The sequence below is a fragment of the Arachis duranensis genome, chromosome 3, assembly GCF_000817695.3.
Source record: "Arachis duranensis cultivar V14167 chromosome 3, aradu.V14167.gnm2.J7QH, whole genome shotgun sequence".
Taxonomy (NCBI): Eukaryota; Viridiplantae; Streptophyta; class Magnoliopsida; order Fabales; family Fabaceae; genus Arachis; species Arachis duranensis.
The window spans coordinates 121395603-121419525 of NC_029774.3; the positions used below are offsets into that span (position 1 = coordinate 121395603).

Consider the following 23923-nt stretch of genomic DNA (forward strand, 5'->3'; position numbering starts at 1 on the left):
GAAGTCGATGGCATTGGTGGAATCAAGAAGATGCACACAAAAAATGAACTTTAGAAAAAGTAGCTGCCATGCACAAACCTAAAGTCAAGGGCTTACGGTGCCTCTATATTTTCACAAACGGATATAAAACACTTTTGCCTTTTTCACTTGGCTTCGGCGAGTTTAAAAAGACGAGCGTAAAATATTATTTTAATTTTTAATTTTTGAATAAATTTTTAATTTAATTTTTAATATTTTTAATATTTTATTTTTAAGAAATTTTAAATAAATTTAATATTATTCTACCTTAAATTTGATATTAATAGTTAACAATGTGAGTAACGTGAATGTTAATAATTTTATTAGTTAAATTATATATTTTTTTATGTGTTAAAATATAATTTTTTTAATTTTTTATTGTACAAAATTTTAAATTCTAACAATTAATCATTAATATTTAAAAAAATATTTGATGGATTAATTTTACTTTCATATTAAAATTGAATATTATTAATTTTTTAGTATGCGTATTATTTGTATCAAATTTAATAACGATGTAACATTAAACATGTTTAAATTTTTTTTAAAATTGAAATATAATATTTAAAAATTTTTAAAACTAAAATAAAATATTTAAAATATTAAAAATTAAATTAAATTTTAACCCCAACATTAAGAGTAAAATAATACTTTACCCAAAAGAGATAAAATTAAAGGAGTATGCATGAGCCGTTGTAGCTGTAGGCACTATGTTTGGCCTTTAGCCTATAGCCTTTGATGCCTTTGGAGATGTTGGATTTCAACGGAAACATGTCTAGAAATTTGAATCCAAGCATCTTACGTTAAACGTCCATAACGGCATCACACACACACCCGTATATATAAATAAAATTTAATATGATTGTATTATGGCTAACTACGGATTATATAATATATATGAAAGGATATTTATCTATTTTGGTTTTAAAAAATTTTAGACTAGACATTTTAGTTTTTATCTAAAATTAATTACTCAATTAATTTTTAATAATTACTTTCATCAGTCACTTTGATAATATTTGATGAAAAAACAGAAATAAAAAGACTGAGACTGAGAGATAGAGACTAAGAGACAGATATTAAAATAAATCTCAATATTCTGTTTGGTGTAAAGTATGAGATAGAAATTGAACCAAAAATGAAATTCTAATTTAATTTGTACAAAGGGTAAAATTAAAATTAATTAATTGAAATAAAAGTATTTTTGGTATAAAATGTTATTAAAGTTTCAGTCTCTATCTCTAAAAATTTTAGTTCTTTGTGTCTCCACTTTTTAGAGGTATTGAAATACTAAAATTTTGGGAATAGAGATAGAAATTTTAATATCAGTCTTTAAACTAACAAACATGATATTGAGTCTCGTCTCCCAATTTCTGTCTCAGTACCTCAAAACAAACGCTATCTTACAGGGGTGGAGCTACATTGCAAGAAAGGGGGCAATGACCCCCTTAATTTTATTTTTTTTTTACATATAAATTATAGGTAAATTTCAGTTTAGCCCCCTTTAAAATTTTATTTTAGTCTTATTTCACAGTATAAATATTTTTTGGCCCCCTTCTAATATTTTATCTAGCTCCGTCCCTGCTACCTTAGGTCTTTAGTTACATCAATTCTAACAGAAGATAAAATAGTCCATGACAACTTTAACAGCAGACAAAATGATCCCTGATAATTCTAACAGAAAACAAAATGATCTCTGACCCCTTATTCGAAAATAACACTGTTTTTTTCAAATTTTCATCATATCTCGTATAACCCTAACATTCATATAAACTCTCCTTTTTCATTTTTAACGTAAACTATTTAATATATAACATATTGCGTTGTTGAAAGTTTAAAAAACTAACACTTTTATTAAAATTTAGTCCACATTTAATCGTAAAAAAAGAATAATTTTATATTATTAGATATAATTTTATACTATTAAAAATACTTATAATAACTAATTAATGAATACAAATTACAAAATCAAATCTGCTATTGGGATTACAGTTACGGTATAAGGTATTAGTGTAAAAAAGTATTGCTTACACGCTAATTAAAATCAATATTATATATCCCTTTTTGCCGACCTATGCAGAATGCTGAAGTTCCTGATTATTAGGCAAATTTTATGCTAATTATTTTTAAAAGAAGAAAAAAATGGTGCGTAAAAAGTTATAAGTATAACAAAAAAAATTTAATAGAAATATAAAAGAAGTGAATATCTAACTCGATCTTTGACAATTATTTCGAAAGAATTATGAAATTTAAAAAAAATATCCAATTTGATTCCTAAATTTTATTTTTATAGGATTGATTAGTCTCTGTGTAAAAGAAACAAAAAAATACTATCACAAAAATTAATTAATCTCATAAAAATAAATTTTAAAAACAAATTGGATATTTTTTTGTTAAAGATTTCATTGTCTTTTGAAATAATTATGAAGAATGGTTTAAAATCTTTTTCTAAAAAAAATTATGTATGATTGTGGCGCTATATTTTGAAGCTACTGATCAGTGGCGGAACTTGAAACAAAATTTTGGGGTGTCAGATAAAAAATAAATGTCAAAAAGTTTTTGTTACGAACTCCATTTAACATAAGCTCGTCTAATCTCATTTCTCTGATTTGGATGATATTGCCAAATTTAAAGCCGTTTTTCAAGGTCTCGTTCCAAAAAATTAAAGTCAAATTTATCATATGTAACTTTTTGAACTTTTGAAGGATGTATCTCACTTTCTTCGTGATTCATTAAAGTAGAAGAACTATCTACATGTGTTGATATTGTAAAAGTTATATGTTCTCCTCCTTAAATATTAGCCTTCCTCTTAAAAAATGTATCAATTCTTTAATTTTTTTATTATTATTTTATATAAAAATTGGAATATATATCCTATAGAATATGTAAAGAAGAAGTTAGAAGGACAAATATTAAAATATAAAAAATTAAATTAAATTAAATAAATATTAAAATATAAAATAATATTAAATTAAATAAATAAAAAATATCTAATTTTTTATATTTGAATTTAAAGGTAGAGAGAGTGTTGCTTATTAAATTTATTGAATACTTTAAGTCATATTAAAGTATGTAAGCCAATTGAACTATTTTTATCTTTTAAAAAAATATTACTAATTTTTTTATAAAAAGTTTGAGGAAGTCATGACCCTTTTGTCTAAACTAAGCTCCACCACTGCTCTGAACTAAGCTCCACCACTGCTGATTAAATAGTAGTATCACTAGTATGTAATGTTTTATTCTTAGATTTTCATATATGAATTATGACCGTCAATTATATATTAATAGAAATCTGTGAAGTAAGATCATTGATTGCGTCAACTCACATACATAACCTGCAAAGTTAGAGGGTTGAATTAATACACTATCAAACTTGTTGTTTACCTGATCAAACTAGTATAGAGCTGCAATTAACTAGGTTTTTATGCTGAATTTGGTTCCTCTTCTAATTATTGATAGAACTTAGAAGCATATCCAAATCCTTTTGTTTAATCACTTTGATATATATTACTTGTTTAATTAATATTTGATGTGTTGATAAGGGAGAGTCGTCAGCAACTTCTGCCAACTGCTCTTTAACGGCCACATTTTGCTTATTATAAGTTTGAATTATAAAATGACCAAACCTCATGACTACAGCAATTACTGAATAGCCCTTGCACTTTTCACTGCAAATACGGTTTTGCCCAGGGCTCATATTTTGAACACTCAAGACTGAATACTTCTATCTTCTACGAGTGTGTTCTTCTACGAAGTAAACACAAATAATAAGTCTAAGAAGCTAACTACACCAATTCAAGCCAATTTTTTATATTTTTAGTTTTAAGATTTAAAAAATTTAAACAATAGAAGATTATTTTTTTTTAGGACAAAACTCCTATTTTTTAACTAGTTAATTCTAATTGGCTAGACTCCTAATTAGTTTTCTAACGACACCAAATAAATAATAATACAAAAATTAGATCGGGTAGAAGAGAGGTATACATGCTATTATAGGAGAGTGATTTTGCGTCTTAATTGATGATATATATTTTTTATTTTATTTTATGCTATTTCCAACTAATTCTCTATGAAAAATTTATTTAAGAAAACAAAATAATAAAAATGAAAGATATATTTGAAAAAATGGTAAAAAAAAAAGAGTGTTATTATCAATTTTAAGAGTAGCAAAATTAGTTTCCAATATTATAAATATAAAATTTACTAGTAAAAATGAAAGAAATGTTACCTATTTTTAGGAAGAAAAAAACACCACAAACTTCCACTTTTAATTTTGATGTTGGCCTTCCATTGGTGTTTTTCAACATTGTTAAAACTTAGTTTGTTTTTTTATGATGTGAAATTAAAATTATAAATTTGGCTCTTAGATTTGTTATTTTTAATTTTAAATATTTTTAAATATACAAATCTTCTCCTCATATTTGTCATTTCAGTATTTATTTATTTTTTAAATGTGCTAATAGGACTTTTCAATTTGTTTTACGGTGCAATAAAAAAATTTACTAGCAATGCCAGTGTCGGATTGATCCAAAACGGGTGATACAGTTACAAATACGCTATTTTGGTAACAAAATTGCTTAAATGTTAAATCTTACCTAGTGAGTATTCCAGTAACTTAATTTAACCTGTTAAAACAAATTAACTACTAACTAAATTGTTTATCTTTTTGCAATTAGGATAAAAAGTATATTAATAGCTGGATATCATGATGCTATATTAATAGTGTATTAATGCTTATATTTATGGGCTGAGTTAAATAAGGATGCTACCCTTTTTAAGGCAGCATGAATCTAACAACCGTTCAGTATTTATAACTTATAAATATCATCAAGCACTTTGATTTCATAATAAGATTATATTTGGCCGATATAGACAAAATATTTTAGATGTGCAAGATGAATAAATTGTCAAATTTGACCGTTCATGTTAATATAGATTATGCTAACGTATCACTATAAAATTAGAATTCTAATCTGTTATTACTACTTGCCAGCTGTTTTTACTTTTTAGCATAAAATTATGTTCAATAATATTTTTTTTCACTGTATATAAAAGTAAAGTAATAAAAACAAGAGATAATTTTAAAAAATCACACACAATAATAAAATGAAATTATTAATTGTGACTTGTGAGAGTAATATTGTTCTCTAAATAATTACTATTAATATTAAATATATTTTAAGAATAAATTATAACATTCTGATTGCGTTAGCAAATAGCATAATTAAAGTACTAGTTTGGCATAACAGTACTAATTTCGTTGCTAAAGTACACTTACAAAAAGACACAACAAATTAATTATTTAACTGTGCATAGGGGCAATAATGTAATTTAAGGTATTCGTCGTTTTGCACAGCAACCAGTTTTCAAAAATTGTTAATAAAAATGATATAAAATTTGAACGTACGCATTACTGTGAGAGCGAAAGCCAGAGAGAGACGTTGGGACATGGCAGGTGCCACTTCCAATTGCAAAGCTTCAAACTTGAAATCAAATTTCCGAACTTTCTAACACTCTCTGTATGAAATGTGCTTCCTTTTTTTGAAGCATCTCAAAACACACAAACTTTTACGGAAAAGGCCACACGTCTTCATCATTTCATCGTCTTTTTTCGTTTCAAAACAACCTTAGAATCGGTCCCTCCCTATAATAATAATAATATCACATTTCTCCTCTTCCTTTGTTCCTTCCATGTCCAAGCCTATGTTACTGGGACCTGGTGAATCTTATCTGGGTCAGTGGTGAAGTGAGTGGTGACTACCCCTTTTGCCTTTTCATATATATAAGCTTGTGTTGTGTGTGGGTGTGGGAAGTGAAAGAGAATTTGTAGTTAGCTGTTAAAGATGAGTGCTTTGTCTAAGAAGAGTGAAGAATTTCGGAAGAAGAGAGATGGGTTGGTTAAGAAAGAGTCGTTAACTGATTCCACTGCTGAGTCAAGAGAAAGCAGTTTCAGTGGATCAAATTCAATTTCCTCGTGTTCATCAAATGAAGAAGCAAAAGCAGCAAAAGGGTCTTCTTCTCCATCTCCACCTGCTCCTCCTCTTGGATGGCCTATTCTGAAAGCTGCAGTTTCCAAGTGTGGGAAATCTGATGAAAAAGATAATGATCAAGAACATCATTTGGATGACACAAAATTTAGTAGTATTGGTTCAAAAGTGTCAGGTCAGTTTCTCGTTATTTTAGAAATCTGTCTTGTTTAATGATATCAGAACTATAAAAGTGGTTGATGTGCTTGAATTTTCAAAAGTATAACGATGACAACGCTTTTCTTTTTTTTCAGTTTAATTATTCATTGGAATCTAATAATCCCTTTTTATGTCGGTTTAGTTGTAGTTTATTCTCCTAAATCATTTTTCTAAATATCCTGTCAATTTTTCAAATAAGGATTTTTTTTTTTTTTTACTGTTTGTTCTGTTTTTAAGATAATAAATGTATTTCACTTTTACCTTATTTAGTAGGAAGTAGAAGAATTATTAGAAGATGATTTAGGATGATATATGATTATTGCTAGTAGGTTTGTTAATTCCTTTCAAATTGGAGCAGATGCTGAAATGATGAAGGAAAGGTTTGCAAAATTGTTGCTTGGTGAAGACATGTCAGGTTCTGGGAAAGGGGTTTGTACTGCTTTGGCCATCTCAAATGCTATCACTAATCTGTGCGGTATGCATTGCCTTCTTCTGATACTTTCAAACTTCAAAGTTTGAATTAAAATTGTGCAATTTAATTCATTTTGAACTTTTATGCAACTTGTGTAGCCACTGTGTTTGGACAATTATGGAGATTAGAACCTCTACCTTCTGAAAAGAAAGCTATGTGGAGAAGAGAGATGGAATGGCTTGTTAGTGTTAGTGATCACATTGTTGAACTAATACCTTCTTGGCAAACATTCCCTGATGGAAGCAAGCTAGAGGTAAATTTGGATTGAGTCCTAAATTTTCAAGTGCAGTTTCATTCAACAAAAGTGGAATATGAATCATAATGTTTCTATTTCTAACAGGTAATGACTTGCAGGCCAAGGACAGATATTTTTATCAATGTTCCAGCGCTTAGGAAACTTGATAACATGCTTCTCGTGAGTGATGAATCTTGTTGTTTGAATGCACACTACATTGGTGATTGTTGTCACATGTGAATTTATACTTTCTATTACAGGACATATTGGATGGTTTCACCTCCACTGAGTTCTGGTATGTTGACCAAGGAATTGTAGCCCCGGAAGCCGATGGAACGGCCTCATTTCGCAAGACTATTCAACGGCAAGACGAGAAGTGGTGGCTCCCCGTGCCCCGTGTCCCCCCTGCAGGTCTTGGCGAAAACTCAAGAAAACAATTGAATCACTCAAGAGAATGTGCAAACCAAATTCTAAAAGCAGCCATGTCCATAAACAGCATTGCTTTGGCTGATATGGAAGTTCCAGAATCATATTTGGAATTGCTTCCTAAGGTCTCTTATTGTTTAAATTCTTACACTTGAATCTTCTAACCAAAATATGATTGAAATGTTGACAAATTGTACTTTGAACCTGCCTCAGAATGGAAGGACATGCTTGGGGGATTTCATTTACCGTTACATCACATCAGATCAATTCTCTGCTGAGTGCTTGCTAGATTGCTTAGACCTCTCCTCTGAGCATGTTGCACTAGAGATTGCTAACCGCGTTGAGGCGGCGATCTATGTGTGGCGGCGGAGAGCTCACCCGAGACCCTCACCTAATCCAAACCGTTCAACTACAAAGTCCTCTTGGGAGATTGTTAAGGACTTCATGGTAGATGGAGACAAGAGAGAACTCTTAGCAGACAGAGCTGAAAGCATTCTAAATTCCTTGAAGCAGCGATTCCCCGGCTTAACTCAAACTACCCTTGATACCAGCAAGATCCAATGCAACAAGGTTCCATACATTTCTCTTTTATCCAATCCAAATATAAAAATGTTGATATTGACACATTTAACTCTGAATATTTTAGGATGTTGGAAAATCCATATTGGAGAGCTACTCAAGAGTGTTGGAGAGCATGGCTTTCAACATTGTAGCACGTATCGATGACTTGCTATATGTGGATGACCTGACCAAACACTCGGATAGGTTTCCATTGGTTCCTAGTAGTACGGTTAATGTGGTGTCTCAGCAGAAGGTTTCGCGTCCGTTCTCGGTGTCTGTCTCTGGCACTCCACACAAAGCAGGAATCGGCACACCTGGCTTTTCTCCGGCGCCATTGATTAGTCCTGCAAGAGGGGAGAGAACTCCTTTCCTCCACAACAACCCCAACAATAACATCATGAAACCACATAGGCGGGGATTTGGGGTCAGAAGAGTCTTGTCAAATTATCTTGGAGTAGAGACAAAGGCAAAGATATGTAGCAATTCTACAGAGGTTAATTCTTCAAATCTGAATAACAAGAAGAATGAACAACAGCAACAAGCTCAGACCATAAGGAACAAGACAAAGTAGTTTTAGATCTGTATTTGTTGGAAGTTGAGAATTCAAATTCGTAGTTGTTAGAAGCAGAAGTAGTTGGTAATGGTATAGTATATGTATTTGTATTTAAATTTGCTGAAATTCATTTTAGTATTTAAAATGATATCTAGTCAATTGAAGGTACCAGAGTTTCTTTTCTTAAATTATTTTTATCATCCGTAGCAAAATTAGCAAGTGTGGAGTGATTGAAGGAATATCCTTACCGGCAATTGGGCACTGGTGGAGAAAAAATATAATTGAAAGTATATCATAATAGAGTGGGGCATTCCGAGAATTGAACTCGGGACCTCTCGCACCCTAAGCGAGAATCATACCACTAGACCAAATGCCCTTTCTTCCTTAAGTTTTTTTCTTTTAATTATAAATTGATTATCTAGGTTACTGAAACCTTTTAAGCACTATTGATCAATAAAAATACTATTTATATATTCGAATTACTCGTCAAAATTAATTACTATATAGTTTATATTTTATATAGTTTATATTTTTTACTGATTTTGTATGGTTAATTAATTAATAACGCTGTTTACTAATCAGGTTGCCGAATGCGGACCAAAGTCCTAATTCCACATGGCTTAAGCTACCTGGAGAAGGTTTCAATATAAAATTAAAAGAAATGGAAAAAATTTTAACTATTTATGAATTTTTTTTTCCATAAAGAAAATTAAAATTGTTTGAACTTTCGGACTAAATCTCTATTTTTGCCATTGAGATTCATGCGATTACTCATTTTGGTCTTTAAAATTTAAAATTATCTATATTGGTCTTTCAGATTTAAGTTTGTACACTAATATGGTCCCTCAACTCTTTTCGGTGATAATTAAGTAAATAGAGTGTTGAGATGAGCTATTATGTTGGATGCTGTATTGGCTAGCTAATATGACGAGAGTTGTATTTGTATCCAATTTATAATTAAGGTTTCAGGAACTAAATTGGACACAAATATAACTCTCGTCATCAAGAAAAAGTCGAGGAACTATATTGGTGTCCAAACTTAAATCTGGAGAACCAATATAAATAATTTTAAATTTTGGAGACCAACATAAATAATCGCCTAAATATGAGGTAGCAAAATGGAGATTTTGTCGAACTTTGGAGAAACATTTTTTTTTTTCTTTTGGTTTAGCAAACTTTACTCTTTGAGAAGAAAGAGTGGAAAAGACAAAGACACTGTCCATTTCCGACGACGACGCGCTTGGAAAGATCACGACGAAGAAACAAAACGCAATGTCATCTTCGTCGTTCACGAGGCTCCACATTACAGCACTGGACGCCATCGTGAACGTGAACTCCCTCTTCACCCTCGCCGTCTTCGTCGGCCTCTCTTGGAACCCCAACGACCCCTCTAACAACCTCAACGCCGATCCAGCCTGCTCTCCCACCGCCGCCATCGCCGAGAATGTCGTCGCCTTCCACGTCTACTCTTTCAGCTCCTTCCTCTTCTCCAGCCTCGTCGCCCTCGCCCTCAAGCAAGCCATCCGCCTTTCCCGTCACAACAACCACCACTTCTCCATCCACTACCCCGCCGCCGTTGAGTTCATCGCCGCTCGCATCAACCGCTCCGCTCTCCGCGCTGGCATGCTCGTCTCCGGCGCCGGCTCTGTTGTTGGATGCGCCTTCCTTATGCTTGCACTCGTCAACGTTGTCCAGATCAAGCTTGGAACACTCGCCTGCGGCAGCGCCCACGCCTACGCCGCCGTCGTGCCACTCCTCATACTCGTCCCCATCGCCCTCCTCATTTACGTTTCCGTTGTTTTGTACGCTTTTACTCGCTAGGGTTCTTGTTCTTTTTGTACTTTGTGCTCTGCAATCACCTTGAATGAACGGGACTAATCTGTTTTTGTTTCTTCTTATTCGAAAATTAAATCCTGAATGCCTGAATTTATTTATTTAAATCTTGTTCTATGATGTGACTAATTTTAATTTATGTGGTTTTTGTTGTAATTATTGTTTTCTTTTGTGCTGAATTTGTTTGGAATGAAACACAGTAAGATGGTGAATTGGAAAGTTTGGTTGAATTGGAGCATGTAATCATGATGTTATAGTTAGTATCACTTTAAATGAGGACTGGTGAAGTTATTAAATTCATATTCATGTAAAATGTAATTGTTGATATTGTGAATCATAGTTAGTAAGGTATGGATGATTATGATCTGAAGTGAGATTGTATTTTGAATTTGAATTTTTTATATAATCTGTAGTTTTCGTCATTACAAATATTATAACTTATAAGTAAGCATTAGAGTAGTTTCAATGTGTGAAGGAAATTTATTAAGAGTATGGGGAAATTAGAAGCTGCTACATTCTTCTTCATTCTTCAAGTGATCACTTCTCTGTAGATGATACTAAATTGAAGAAAATTGTGTAAGATTTAGGATAAGATCATTTGGTGGTTCTAACATCTTTGTTTGGCTTAATCTTGTATGCACATGGGGACAGAGTTTCCTTGTATCCTTGGCAAGTTTAACAGCTTTTGTGGTAATACTTGGACAGAGTAACATTTTGCCTTTGGTTTTGTGCCTTTCTGCCTTATAATGCCAACTGCTAAAGTCTGTATAGGGGGTTCAAATCAAGTAATGTGCGGGGTTGCTTAGAACATGATAGAAATCTCGAAAGGACAATGAAACAAAAAACAAGTTGAAAAATAAGGGTTACTTTTTATTGAAGCTTCGAGGGCAAGAAAGCTTTAACTGAACATTTATGGCTGTTAATTGTTGTCTTTAATTGCTTAATGATGATGTTGTCTTCTCATAAAGAGTAGTGGTTGTGTTTGGTTTCTTTTAAGGGAAAAACCCTAATGCAGAGGGTGGTGGGACAAACCTATTGGCAAGCCATATGATGCCGACTCGCATTCAATCACTCTTTCTTCGTTGCCTTATCAGGTATAAATGTTACTGGCTTAAAAAGTAATTGAGCTTTGAATTGTACTTTGAAGAGAAGGAAGATCCAACAATGTACGTTTCCCTTGTGTTTGTTCTACTTATTGGCCTTGGTGAAAGTGGGAAACTGGGAATGCTCTAGTTTTGATAGGTGATGCAGTCAAATAGAGAAATAAGTTCAGACTCCAGAGTCTAATTTCCCTTTGTGCTGTTATAAAATATTAAAATCTACTCGTGTTATTAGGAGTGCAGTTGTTGTAAAATAACTAAATAAATAAATAAAAAAAAAGTAATAAATATAATGTATGAAAATATAATTAGATAATTCTAGTAGTAATGTTCACTAGAATTACTATATTGATAAATATATTTAATAATATTGTCATAAAGAATATAAGAGAGAGAATAGTATAAGAGAGAGAGTAAAGAATATTTAATATTTTTATTGTTGTGTAATTGTGTGTTACGTAGTGAGGTTTAACCTCTATTTATACACATACTAAGCCTTGCTTTTCAAAGTACATTTATTTGCATCTATTTTAAAGATTGATTCTTTTAATCTTGAGAAAGTTGGCCGCCCAATATTGTGAAGAAAGTCACAATATATTAAATGGACATCCATCCATTCATACTTATCACAATACTTTTCCTTGGATGGCCATTTAGGAATATGCCTCATTAAAATCTTACTAAAGAAAAACTCAGTGGAAAAAAAATTTTAGTGAAGGAAAAAAAGTACAATATCCTTTGTGACGGGGACTGCCTCATTAAAAACCTTGTCAAGAAAAAATTAATGGGAAAAAAATCTGACCAAGGAAAAAAGAATACAGTCTCCCCCTCTTGTCGACATCAGTTGATGTCTCGAAATCGGCGCATCCCAATCTCGTGTACTAATCTTTCAAAGGAGAATTTGGGGAGTGACTTTGTAAATAAATCTGCCAAATTTTTACTTGAGCGGATCTGTTGGACATCAATTGTCCATTGATTTTGAAGATCATGAGTGAAGAAGAATTTGGAAGAAATATGCTTTGTTCTATCACCTTTTATGTATCCACCCTTAAGTTGAGCAATGCATGCTGTATTATTTTCAAACAGGACAGTTGGAGCTATCTTATGATCAATCAGTCCACATGATGACAGAATATATTGAATCAGACTCCTCAGCCAAAAACATTCGCGACTAGCTTCATGTATCGCTAGTATTTCGGCATGATTAGAGGATGTTGCAGCAATCGTCTGTTTCGTGGACCTCCATGATATAGCTATACCACCATATGTGAATAGGTATCCTGTTTGAGATCTTCCTTTGTGTGGATCAGACAAGTATCCAGCATCTGCATAGCCAACTAGTTGTGACTTGGATCCATATGGATAAAACAATCCCATATCAACCGTTCCATGAAGATACCGAAAGATTTGCTTGATTCCACTCCAATGTCTTCTGGTTGGAGATGAACTATACCTTGCTAGTAAATTCACTGCGAATAATATGTCAGGTCGCGTATTATTAGCAAGATACATTAGCGCTCCAATAGCACTAAGATATGGTACTTCAGGACCAAGGATATCTTCATTCTCTTCTTTAGGACGGAATTGATCCTTTTCCACATCCAAAGATCTTACGATCATTAGGGTACTAAAGGGATGTGACTTATCCATATAAAATCTTTTCAAGATCTTTTCTGTGTATGTCGTTTGATGAATAAAGATCCCATTTTTTGTATGCTTGATCTGCAGGCCAAGACAAAATTTAGTCTTTCCAAGATATTTCATCTCAAATTCTTCTTTTAGAGTTTTTATAATTGTTGGAATCTCTTCAGGAGTCCCAATAATATTTAAATCATCAATGTACACATCAATTATAATGAATCCAGATGCAGATTTCTTTATGAAAATATATGGACAGATATCATCATTCTTGAATCCATTTTTGGCCAGATATTCAGTAAGACGACTATACCACATTCGTCCAGATTGCTTTAGACCACATAAAGATCTTTGCAATTTGACTGAGTATAACCCTTCTGAATATTCATTGGATGGTTTAGATATCTTTAGTCCTTCAGGGACTTTCATATAGATATCCCGATCTAATGAGCCATATAAATAAGCTGTTACCACATCCATTAAATTCATATGCAGTTTATAATATGCAGATAAACTGACTAAATAACTCAATGTTATCGCATCCACTACAGGAGAATACGTTTTTTCATAATCTATACCGGGCCTTTATGAAAAACCTTGTGCCATAAGTCGGGCTTTGTAGCGCACAACTTCATTTTTCTTATTTCATTTTCTCACAAATACCCATCGGTATCCAACAGGCTTTACATCTTCTGGTGTACAGACTACAGGTCCAAAGACTTCACGTTTTGCAAGTGAGTCTAATTCAGCCTTCATGGCTTCTTCCCATTTTGGCCAATCATCTCTTTGTTGATATTCTTCGACTGATCTTGGCTCAAGATCCTTATTTTCATGCATGATATTTAATGCCACATTATATGCAAATATTTCATTGACAATTGTCTTATTTCGGTCTCATTTCTCTCCTGTAAAGACATAATTTATCGAGATCTCGTCATTTTCACATTTTTCAGGTACCTGAACGTCTTCTAGCGTTATATCAGAATTTTGGACAATTGCAGGTGTCTTTACTATGTCTTTTTCAACAGGAATAGTATTTACCTCTTTTTTCTTTCGAAGATTTTTGTCTTTGGAACCGACAGGCCTGCCATGCTTCTGGCGTGTATTTGCTTCGGTGGCAATTTGTCCAACTGGGACATTAATTCGAATTGGGGCCTTTTTCGCTGGTATATAATATTTGGTTATCCTCTTTGTATCAGAAAATATATTAGGCAATTCATTTGCTATTCTTTGCAAATGTATAATCTTTTGAACTTCTAGTTCACATTGCCCTGATCGAGGATCTAAATGCATCAACGATGATGCATTCCAATTTAGTTCCTTTTCAGGAAGCTTATTCTCTCCCCCTTATGTTGGAAATTTTTATTCATCAAAATGACAATCTGCAAACCGGGTTTTAAATACATCTCCAGTTTATATCTCAAGATACCTCACTATAGAGGGAGAATCATATCCAACATATATCCCCAATTTTCTTTGGGGTCCCATTTTGGTGCGATTAGGTGGTGCAATGGGAACATATATCGCACACCCAAATATTCTTAAATGGAAAACATTTGGTTGCTGGCCAAAAGCTAATTGCATAGGAGAGAACTGTGTAACACCCTATCACACTAAGCTTTATACTTAAGCCGTAAAAAAGAGGTGGTGTGATATTACGAGCTCTAAAATAAAATGAGTACATGTAATAGCAGAAGAATTATAATATGCTAGGAGCCTTGAATAAAAGAGGAAACAAAAATTGCGAAATAAAAGCGCAACGCTCAAGGTACGAGTTAACTTACGTGCTTAGAAAATCACAATTATTAAACATAAGATAACAGAAGTAGGAATAGAGTGCCAAAGAAACAAAATAACAAGCTCCCAACTCAGCCTGCGAAGTCAAGACTGGCCGGAGAATATTTACACATATATACATACATATCCCAAAACCCAAAAGTACATATACACAATACTGCCTCTCCATAAACCTCTAGGAGGATCAAAAGAACAAGTTATGTGGAGAGAAAACCAAGTACATATATACACATCATAGCATAACAAAATAACCTTGTAACCACTCTGTTTTAAGAGTCCAGACGCCTAACGAGATGCCTCTCGACCTGCATCTGAAAAACAAAAACATAGTATGGAATGAGAACCAGAGGTTCTCAGTATGGTAAAGGTGCCACACACATAATATATAATGTCTTGGGAATGCCAGAGGCAATCCTAGAACGCCGACACTTAGATTATAGAGCTTAAAGTATTAAACAGGAGCCATAAAAGGTGGTTTTCTAAAAATATTTAATCCTAACTTAACTTAACCTTAAATCTAAGTCTCATACTGTCATTCTTCCACCTCCAACTCCTTTATGCATTTTCACAGACAAATAGACACATAAAGCAAACACAAGAAGGTTACAGTTATTACAGGTAACAAATACACATTTAGCATGGCAAGTACATATAGGCACACCCAATTAAAGCACAAGCAAGTAATTCAAGTAATATGCATATGATGCATGCCTGTCCTATGGATGATGAGGCTCATCTGTTGGTTATCTAGCAAACCTGACAAGTCTGAATTGTCCTTAGACTGTCCCCCGACGTACATCCCCAAGAGTCTATGCATAGCTTTTTCTCAAATAATCAATATTGCTCAATCGGGGTAACATTCCCGGGAATTTATATAGTGCCCGGTGACACTTACGTCGTAGGGTCAACATAGTATCGAGTTTTCAACCTGGTACACGTGGTGGCAAACCACGACACTTGATCCAGGGAATCTCGTATCTCAGATTATTCAAATTCATAAGCCATATAAATAATTCAATTATAATTCATCAACATACACATCATTCTCAATCACATCTCATTCATCATTATACGTCAATCATATTCAATTCTTATCCTTCATTATCACACCTCCCATTCCGTCCATCAATAGTTCCAATTCAAAATATAATTCATTCTTTTCTAAATGAATCAAACTTAAAACATGCTCATTTTCTTAATAACTCTAAATCAAACCATATAACTTTTGAATCTAAATCATTTTAAATAATCATATAAACAAAATCTCTAATTTTTGTAAAATTTCGACAGCATCTCCTCTAAAACTCGGACTTTGCCACCCTTTTCGGGTCCAAACATGCTTTCTTTTCAATTCAACATACCCTTCATCTTCATTATAACAGTCACCACAATAAATCTATCTTAGATCAACAATTATACTCATACAATATTCAAATCCAACAACCAAAATTCAACTAAGGATCATAGTTCACTAATCCTAGGCTTCTAACACAAAATACCTCATTATCACAACAACCTTCACAATAGTTATACCTCAAATCAATAATTTACGAAATCATTAGTTAATCAACAAGCACCAAACCAACCTGTTCATCAACAATAACATTCAACCATAATTCTCTCCAAATTAACATAACAACATTCACCATCCAAAATTAATAACTAATTATCTAATAAACTTCAACCAAATATATTCATCGACAAATTACTAAACATTAAACATAAACCTGCATTCCAACTTATCCTATGGTCATCTAGCCTATGTTTTCACAGAACATTATATATTAAATGTAAGAAAACTAAACCATGCCTTGGCCGATTTCCACGTAACGACCAAAGCTATTTATTCAAAACCAAGGCAGCCCCTCAAAACTCAACTAATTTGCTTCCTCTAAGTTCCAGTATTCACAATTTCAAATTCTAATTATTTATTCACAACCTAATACACATTCATAACACATATATATCCAATTTAATACTCAAAACTAAAATTCAATGAAAATAAAATAAAATTATCATATCCTTACCTTATCCAAGCTTCACATAAGTAAGAGTGGACGTTTTCCTCAAACTAATTGGATCCTAAAACATTTGAAATCAAAGAAATTCAACCTTCCCATTAAAAATTTGAAAATTGGGGAAAAAGTGGACTGAGAGTGATTAAACAAGTTACCAGTGAAATTGTTCCGGTAGAAATGTAGAGCTCGACGCGGTAGATGCGTGACCGCAAACGGTGCGACAATCGGAGCTCGGACGGAGAAGTTATGGGATTTGGAAAGTAACGTAAGGGTTTCGGTGAAGTTTTTGTTTTTCCCTCCCCTGGAAGCTGAAAGCTTCGTTTCTGTTGGAATGAAGGGGGCGAAGGGCTTGGGTTCACTTAAAAGAGCTGGTCCGGTTGGACCGACAACCCGGTTTGGATTCGGTTCAACTGGTTCGATCTTTTCGGTCTAATTTTGGACTTTTTTTCGAAATTAGTGTCAAAATTCTCGTTTTGATTAGCTCTACCGTAATTTAATATAATATTCACATTTCTAATCCTTCTTATTAAAAACTAATTTATTGACTAATTATCTACTAATTTAACCGGGGTTTACAAACTGATGGTAACTCGTTGGCCTCAAACGAATAAGTGCTGCGGCATGTAAAATAGCATGTCCCAAACCGAGGTTGGGAGATTTGTTCTCATAAGTAAGGGTCTAGAAATTAATTGGAGGCGCTTAATAAGTGATTCTGCTAACCCATTTTGTGTGTGAGCATAAGCTACTGGATGTTCAATACTTATTTCATTAGCCATACAATAAGCATCAAAAGCTTGGGAAGTAAATTCACCAGCATTATCAAGACGAATTGCTTTGATTGAATTTTTTGGAAATTGTGCTTTTAATCGAATAATTTGAGCCAGTAATCTCACAAATGCCAGGTTGCGAGAGGACAATAAGCACACATGTGACCATCTCGAAGATGCGTCTATCAAGACCATAAAATATCTAAAAACCCACATGGTGGATGAATAGGTCCACATATATCACCATGAATCCTTTCTAGGAATTCCAAGGATTCAAATCCAATCTTTACTGGTGATTGCCTTAAAATTAACTTCCATTAAGAACATGCAGCACAACAAAATTAACTAGTTTTAAGGATCTTCTGATTTTTTAGTGAAGGCCCATGAAAGTTTTCAATAATTCTCCTCATCATGGTTGTTCCCGGATGACCCAATCGGTCGTGTCAAGTTATGAATTCATTAGAGCTAGTAAACTTCTGATTTACAGTGGCATGTGATTCAATTGCACTAATCTTGGTATAATATAAACCAGATGAAAGTAATGACAACTTTTCTAATGTAACCTTTTTATTTAAATCATGAGTTGTGATAAATAAATACTCATGATTTCCTTCATTCATTGTTTCAATATGATATCTATTTCGGCGAATATCTTTCAAACTCAACAAGTTTCTCAGAGACTTGGTAGATAATAGTGCATTTTTTTATTATAAATTTTGTTCCTCCGAGAAACAAAATTATAGCTCTCCGGAGCCTTCTATCACCAATAATAGTATTAACATATTCTTTTTTTGACACAAGATGGGTAAAATATATATCACTTTTAAGAATAGTGTGCGAACTTGCACTATCCAAGGCAAATATCTTCAGAATATGTCATTGCCATTTTTTTCAAAGACAAATAATAATAATAATAATAATAATAAAATGAATAGAAGTACATGCACATCAACATTATTCACATGAATACTTAACAAACACAAACATATATCAAACTATTCCATTATTGATCAAATAGCCAAAATTTTCTTCAAAATCCTTAAAGAAATTAGATACATCATAATGAGTGGTGAAATTTTTATTATTTGAAACAAAATTTGTTTCTTTTTCTTTGTCATCCTTTTTCAAGGATGCTTGATAAAGATCAACTAGTTGTACGATAGGTACGTGACCAATGGCTCTTTCCACCACAACGGAAGTATTTATCCTCAATTGATTTACTTTGCCCATTGTTTCTTTCTTTATCCCACTTCTGGTGAGATATTTTCTTATGAACATAATTTTTTTTCCTTCCGTAATTTTTCTTGTTATCAAAATCTTGCCATTTACCTCTTCTGGGGTTATAATTTGTCGTATTTGCTTCAGGAAATGGGACAGCGCCAGTTGGGCGCGCTTCATGATTTCTCAAAAGTAACTAATTGTTGCGTTCAACAACAAAAAGGTAAGAAATTAACTCAGAATATTTTAAAATTCTTTTTCTTGATACTGCTGCTGCAGGAGCACATTCGAGACATGGAAGGTCGAGAAAATTTTCTCTAACATATCGGGCTTGAGGAAGTATCACCGTCTTTTCATGATTATACCTTTTTCAAGGTCTTTCCACAGATCTGCAGGATCTTTTAATGTGGGATATTTATTTTTCAATCATATGTCAAGATGAGGATGAAGGAAAATTATGACTTTGACTATATCCTTTTGGGATGTATTATTTTCAACCTTAATGGTATCTCCAAGATCCATTGAATCAAGATGGATTTTAGCATCTAGTATTCATGATAAATAATTATTTTCAGATATATTAAGAGCATTAAATTCAAGATGAAAGAGTTTCGACACAATGAAAATTTGTTACCTGAAGTCTTCATAAAATTTCGTTAGAGCATCGTGCTGATAACGTATTGTAAAATAACTAAATAAATAAATAAATAAAGAAGAGGTAACAAATATAATGTATGGAAATATAATTAGATAGCTCTAGTAGTAATGTTCACTAGAATTACTATATTAATAGATATATTTAATAATATTGTAGTAAAGAATATAAAAGAGAGAGAGATTAGCGGTACTGAGCCTTAAGCGGACCAGTGAACTAACCACTAGACCAACCCAACTTGGTTTAGCAATAATCATTCTTAATGGTTTTAAGTTTTAACTTAAACATGAATTATTTTTTTGGTTTATAGCCACAGTAATTGATCGGATTTAATAAGAGTAATGAGGGTATCGAAAGTCTAAAAACTCTTCAAGCAATTGGATTTCTTGGTAGTAAGTACGAAGTTGCAACTAGTGTGGGCTTATATTAGCCCACTTTATTTGATTTGCTTTTGATTTTATCTTTTTTGTTATTGCATTGTCTCCTTATAGTAAACAAAAATATATACATGTTGATTTGATTCTAAATTAAACCACAAGCTTTCAGACATTGTTTTGTCAGTCTGCATGGTTTGGTTGCTTTAATTTTCATTATAGTTCAGCCGTAAAAGTATAAAAAAAATTGAATTGACTAACTATTAAAAACTTAACATTAGGAATAAAATTAAAATTTATGTTAAATAATAAAAATTAAATTAAATATTAATTTTTTAAAAATTTTAAAAAAATTTAAGAACCAGAATTATACTCTACCTGTTTAGTATATATTCTGTTTGCATCGATTAGATTATTTCTTACATCATGCCCCAAGTTTAAAGTTGGTACATTGTAACACTCCAAAATAGTCAAACAAAATTTGCATTGCCATTAGTTTTGCGTTTTGTTTTTGAATTTGAACCTCGAGAAATTAAAAGCCATCGAGCAATACTTGTCAAAGTACAGTTCACATAGGTTTGTAACTAAGATAAGATCTTAGTTTTGTGATGTACGACAAAGTAGTATTAGCTAGCTGCTCCCTTTGAAGTCTGGATGATACCAAATTATATGTTTAGCACTAGGGCGGCAACATCTCTCTCTCTCTCTCTTTCTCTTAAATAGATATTGAACCAAAATTTTTTTGCTAAATACAAAAAATTAATTTTATTTTAAATAACTAAAAATATTTTTAGTTATTAAAAAAAATTAATTATTAATTTAATACGTTTTTTTTATATAAAAATTAATTTTATTTTAAATTATCATCAAGTTATATAATAATATTGTATATTTTTTGTAACTTATGAATTAAAAATAGGTAGAATTAGAATTGAGATATTCTTTACTCGCGAATATAATAAAATTGAGTTTATATAAAAATTTTAACTTACGAATACGATTAAAATATTAGATATAAATTTTACTCTATTCTACTCATTATCACCTTATTTAGTACATAAAATCAAGAGATTGAGAATTTAGATTTGACTTATCTATAATCGTATTAAAGACCAAAACTGAAGACATGCATCTGCATGCATACAGTATATGTTATTATATTATTCATTCGCCAATAGAAAGCATCCGTTGATATTTACGATTAAATATTTTGGTACATAACCAAAAAATAAAAAATAAAAAATATGTATTTAAAAGCATACATTAAAATTTTTAAATTACACATTTATTATAATCAGATTTGGACAACTTAATTATATAAATTTCACATTTTAAATGTATTATTTTTTTTATAATTTTAAATGTGCAATGAAGATTTAAGTATGTTAGCTTAGTTAATTATTGTGTTTCCTTTTTATAACAAAAAATTAGTTAATTGACATTGTATAGAAATTTACATTTAGTAGTTTTCATAAAAAAATGATTATATTATTATAAAAAAAATTAATTATTCTACCATCATAACCTATTTAATAATTATTTTTGTTGTCAATTATTTTACTAAAAAATATGCATGTAAAGTAATAATATAATTTGCATAAATATACAAAAATTCATAATATTTATTTTTATTTTCATCATGAAGCATTTTTTTTCATAATAAAAAAAATTAAGAGATCAATATTTTTAATATAAAAAGATAAAAATAAATTAGCATTAATTTAAAAATAAAAAATATATTTACTACCTAAAATAATAGGTCGTTCCTAACTGAAGAAATTCCACGCTATATATTTTAGTAACATTCCAATGGATGGCATGCATTTAATTTATGGTGAAAAACTAAAGTGCAATCGACTTAATGTGAAATTTATAACTGAGAGTGTTAGTTGAAATTTTGTCAAATCATCTAATAGTTCTGAATTATCAACTTTACGTGAAGTCAACTGCACCTGAATTTTCACCTTAATTTATTGGTTTTAATAGAGAATTAATTAGGAGGTGAAGGCAATTCTAATAAATTAGTTAAAAGTTAAGTTTGTTATAAAATAAACAAAAAATAATTCTCCACTGTCCTAATTGATTTATAATGTAGTTAGTTTTTTAGACTTTTTTTTTAATTTATCGCTCCAAAAAATCTTAATATAGATAACTACATAATTTCTGGGTTCTAACTAATCAAAAACCATATGCTTTTGGAACATTGTTTTAGACTTTAGTGAGAAGGACAAGTAGCATTTCTGTTATTGTTATTAGTGAAGCAAATCAGTCGCTATAAATAGTCCTTAACACAGAGCACAATCGTATCATATTCATCACATACATACATACATACATAGACACATCAGTTAATCAGTTATCGAAAATGAACAAGTCAATATTGTTGGTGGTGGTTTTGAGTTTGGTGATAGGGGTGACAATGGCTGAGCTTGAAAGCGAGAAGCAATACGGGCCGTGCGGGAAGTTCAGCACACAGAGGATACTCACTCATAAGCTCAGCCACTGCGAGAAACCAGCAAGAAACTTGTACGCACCCGTGTCTAGGCAGTGTTGCCAGGACCTTCAAAACGTCTCCTTCCAATGCCTCGTTACCGTCTTCAGTTCCGATGCCTTCACCAAAATCGGTGTCGACCCACACGTCGCCATGACCATCCCCTCTCGCTGCCACCACGCCTATCATGACAACCCCTAAACCCTGCAGGTCATTAAATCTACTTTTATTTTTTCATTTACGAGAAAATCTAGAATCCAGCACTTTTATTAAAATTTGATCAATACTTAGTCAGTAAAAGAAAAATAAATAATTTTTTATCATTAGATAAAATTTTACATCATTAAAAATATTAATTAATAACTACAACTCATAAAATTGGTTGCCTCTAGCACTCCTCTTTTTTTAATATTAATGCTAGAGGATAGTAGAATTTATTGTTTTTTTGTTGTGGATTAAAAATACGTTGCTGAATTACTAAACTAAAAAAAAAAAAAATCATATTTATGACTAAAAATTGCCAATTAAAAACAATAAATTCACGCTGATCCTTCAGTGTTTTTTTAGTTAACAATCTGTCAGTAAACAAACGTTTAAACATAAAAAAGAAAAATTTAAAACCTAAAAAATAATTAATTGATTATTAGCTGAAAAAAAGTAGTTCATAATTTTAAATTAAAGTTAGTTATATTATTTAGCAACATCACAAAATTCGAATTAAGTATCAGTAAAATTAGAAATTTAAAATTTTAAAGATTTAAAACTTGATAATCAATTTTTATCATGAACTGAATTGGTCTCATAATCGATTTTTAATTAATTAATCTGATTAAACTGGTCAATTCTTCTCAAAACCATGTTATTTAGTGGGACTTATTTAACTATTCTTGAATTCAATGTGATGTCTTCTTTTGCTTTTCAAATACCGATTAATTATACTGAAGTGAAAGTTTAAGTTATAGTAAAGGAAGAAGTGATTTAGAGTATATAATTATAGTTTTAATTTGTATTATTGGCCGTAAATTTTAACCATATGCTTACGTACTGAATTTTTCACATGATCATTTTGCAGCATATGATCACATACCTTGAAGGCTAAGAGCGTGAGCTATATATGGCGCCTGAAGTTATGCCATATGGTCAAGTTCAAGTTACAATAATAGTTGTTCTTCTATCTTTAATATATAATAAATTGAGCTCGCTATGTATATATAGCAGCTCACACATGTATGTTCAATTGTAATAAACTATAACGTAATAAATAAATAGCTTTCGGCTTTCTTAGCCTTTCAAGTAATTATATAAGATCCATCGTCTAGTACACTCTTTATTCTAGCGTTACACTTGGAAGAGTAATCAATTGTGGACGTTAATATTTCACATATGTAAGAATTGTGTATGTCGCTGGTCGGCTGGTGTGAATTTCAGTGAATGTTTATTTATTAAACTCTAACCAGTGCCAGAATAAAAAAAATTTGATAGTGAAAATAAAATATATATATATATATATATAACATGATAATTTTTATAATAAAATATTATATTTATATAAAAAATTAATATTAAATTATTTATTATAAAT

General features: G+C 31.6%; 3 protein-coding genes and 1 non-coding gene across 4 annotated transcripts; 3 read left to right on the forward strand and 1 right to left on the reverse strand.

Moving 5' to 3' along the window:
- Positions 1–5445: 5445 nt before the first annotated feature.
- Positions 5446–8638, forward strand: LOC107480882 (rop guanine nucleotide exchange factor 5). Its single transcript, XM_016101084.3, has 7 exons — positions 5446–6180; positions 6562–6678; positions 6774–6928; positions 7016–7090; positions 7171–7461; positions 7550–7906; positions 7983–8638. The coding sequence occupies exons 1-7, from the start codon at positions 5862–5864 to the stop codon at positions 8466–8468; spliced, it is 1800 nt and encodes a 599-aa protein (XP_015956570.1). The 5' UTR covers positions 5446–5861; the 3' UTR covers positions 8469–8638.
- Positions 8639–8754: 116 nt separating this feature from the next.
- Positions 8755–8826, reverse strand: TRNAP-AGG (transfer RNA proline (anticodon AGG)). Its single transcript has one exon. It is a non-coding gene; the product is annotated as a tRNA-Pro (tRNA).
- A 762-nt stretch (positions 8827–9588) lies between these two features.
- Positions 9589–10422, forward strand: LOC107480844 (uncharacterized). The gene has a single exon (XM_016101026.3). The coding sequence runs from the start codon at positions 9723–9725 to the stop codon at positions 10269–10271; it is 549 nt and encodes a 182-aa protein (XP_015956512.1). The 5' UTR covers positions 9589–9722; the 3' UTR covers positions 10272–10422.
- Positions 10423–22215: 11793 nt separating this feature from the next.
- On the forward strand, positions 22216–22542 carry LOC107480828 (uncharacterized). The gene has a single exon (XM_016101006.1). It carries the CDS (start codon positions 22216–22218, stop codon positions 22540–22542), a length of 327 nt encoding a protein of 108 aa, XP_015956492.1.
- The last annotated feature ends 1381 nt before the right edge of the window (positions 22543–23923 follow it).

Coding starts and splice junctions, on each gene's coding strand:
- LOC107480844 (XM_016101026.3), top strand. CDS start 9,723: ATGTCATCTTCGTCGTTCACGAGGCTCCACATTACAGCACTGGACGCC.
- LOC107480882 (XM_016101084.3), top strand. CDS start 5,862: ATGAGTGCTTTGTCTAAGAAGAGTGAAGAATTTCGGAAGAAGAGAGAT. Junction 6,679..6,773: donor TGCTATCACTAATCTGTGCG/GTATGCATTGCC, acceptor CAACTTGTGTAG/CCACTGTGTTTGGACAATTA. Junction 7,462..7,549: donor ATTTGGAATTGCTTCCTAAG/GTCTCTTATTGT, acceptor AACCTGCCTCAG/AATGGAAGGACATGCTTGGG.
- LOC107480828 (XM_016101006.1), top strand. CDS start 22,216: ATGAACAAGTCAATATTGTTGGTGGTGGTTTTGAGTTTGGTGATAGGG.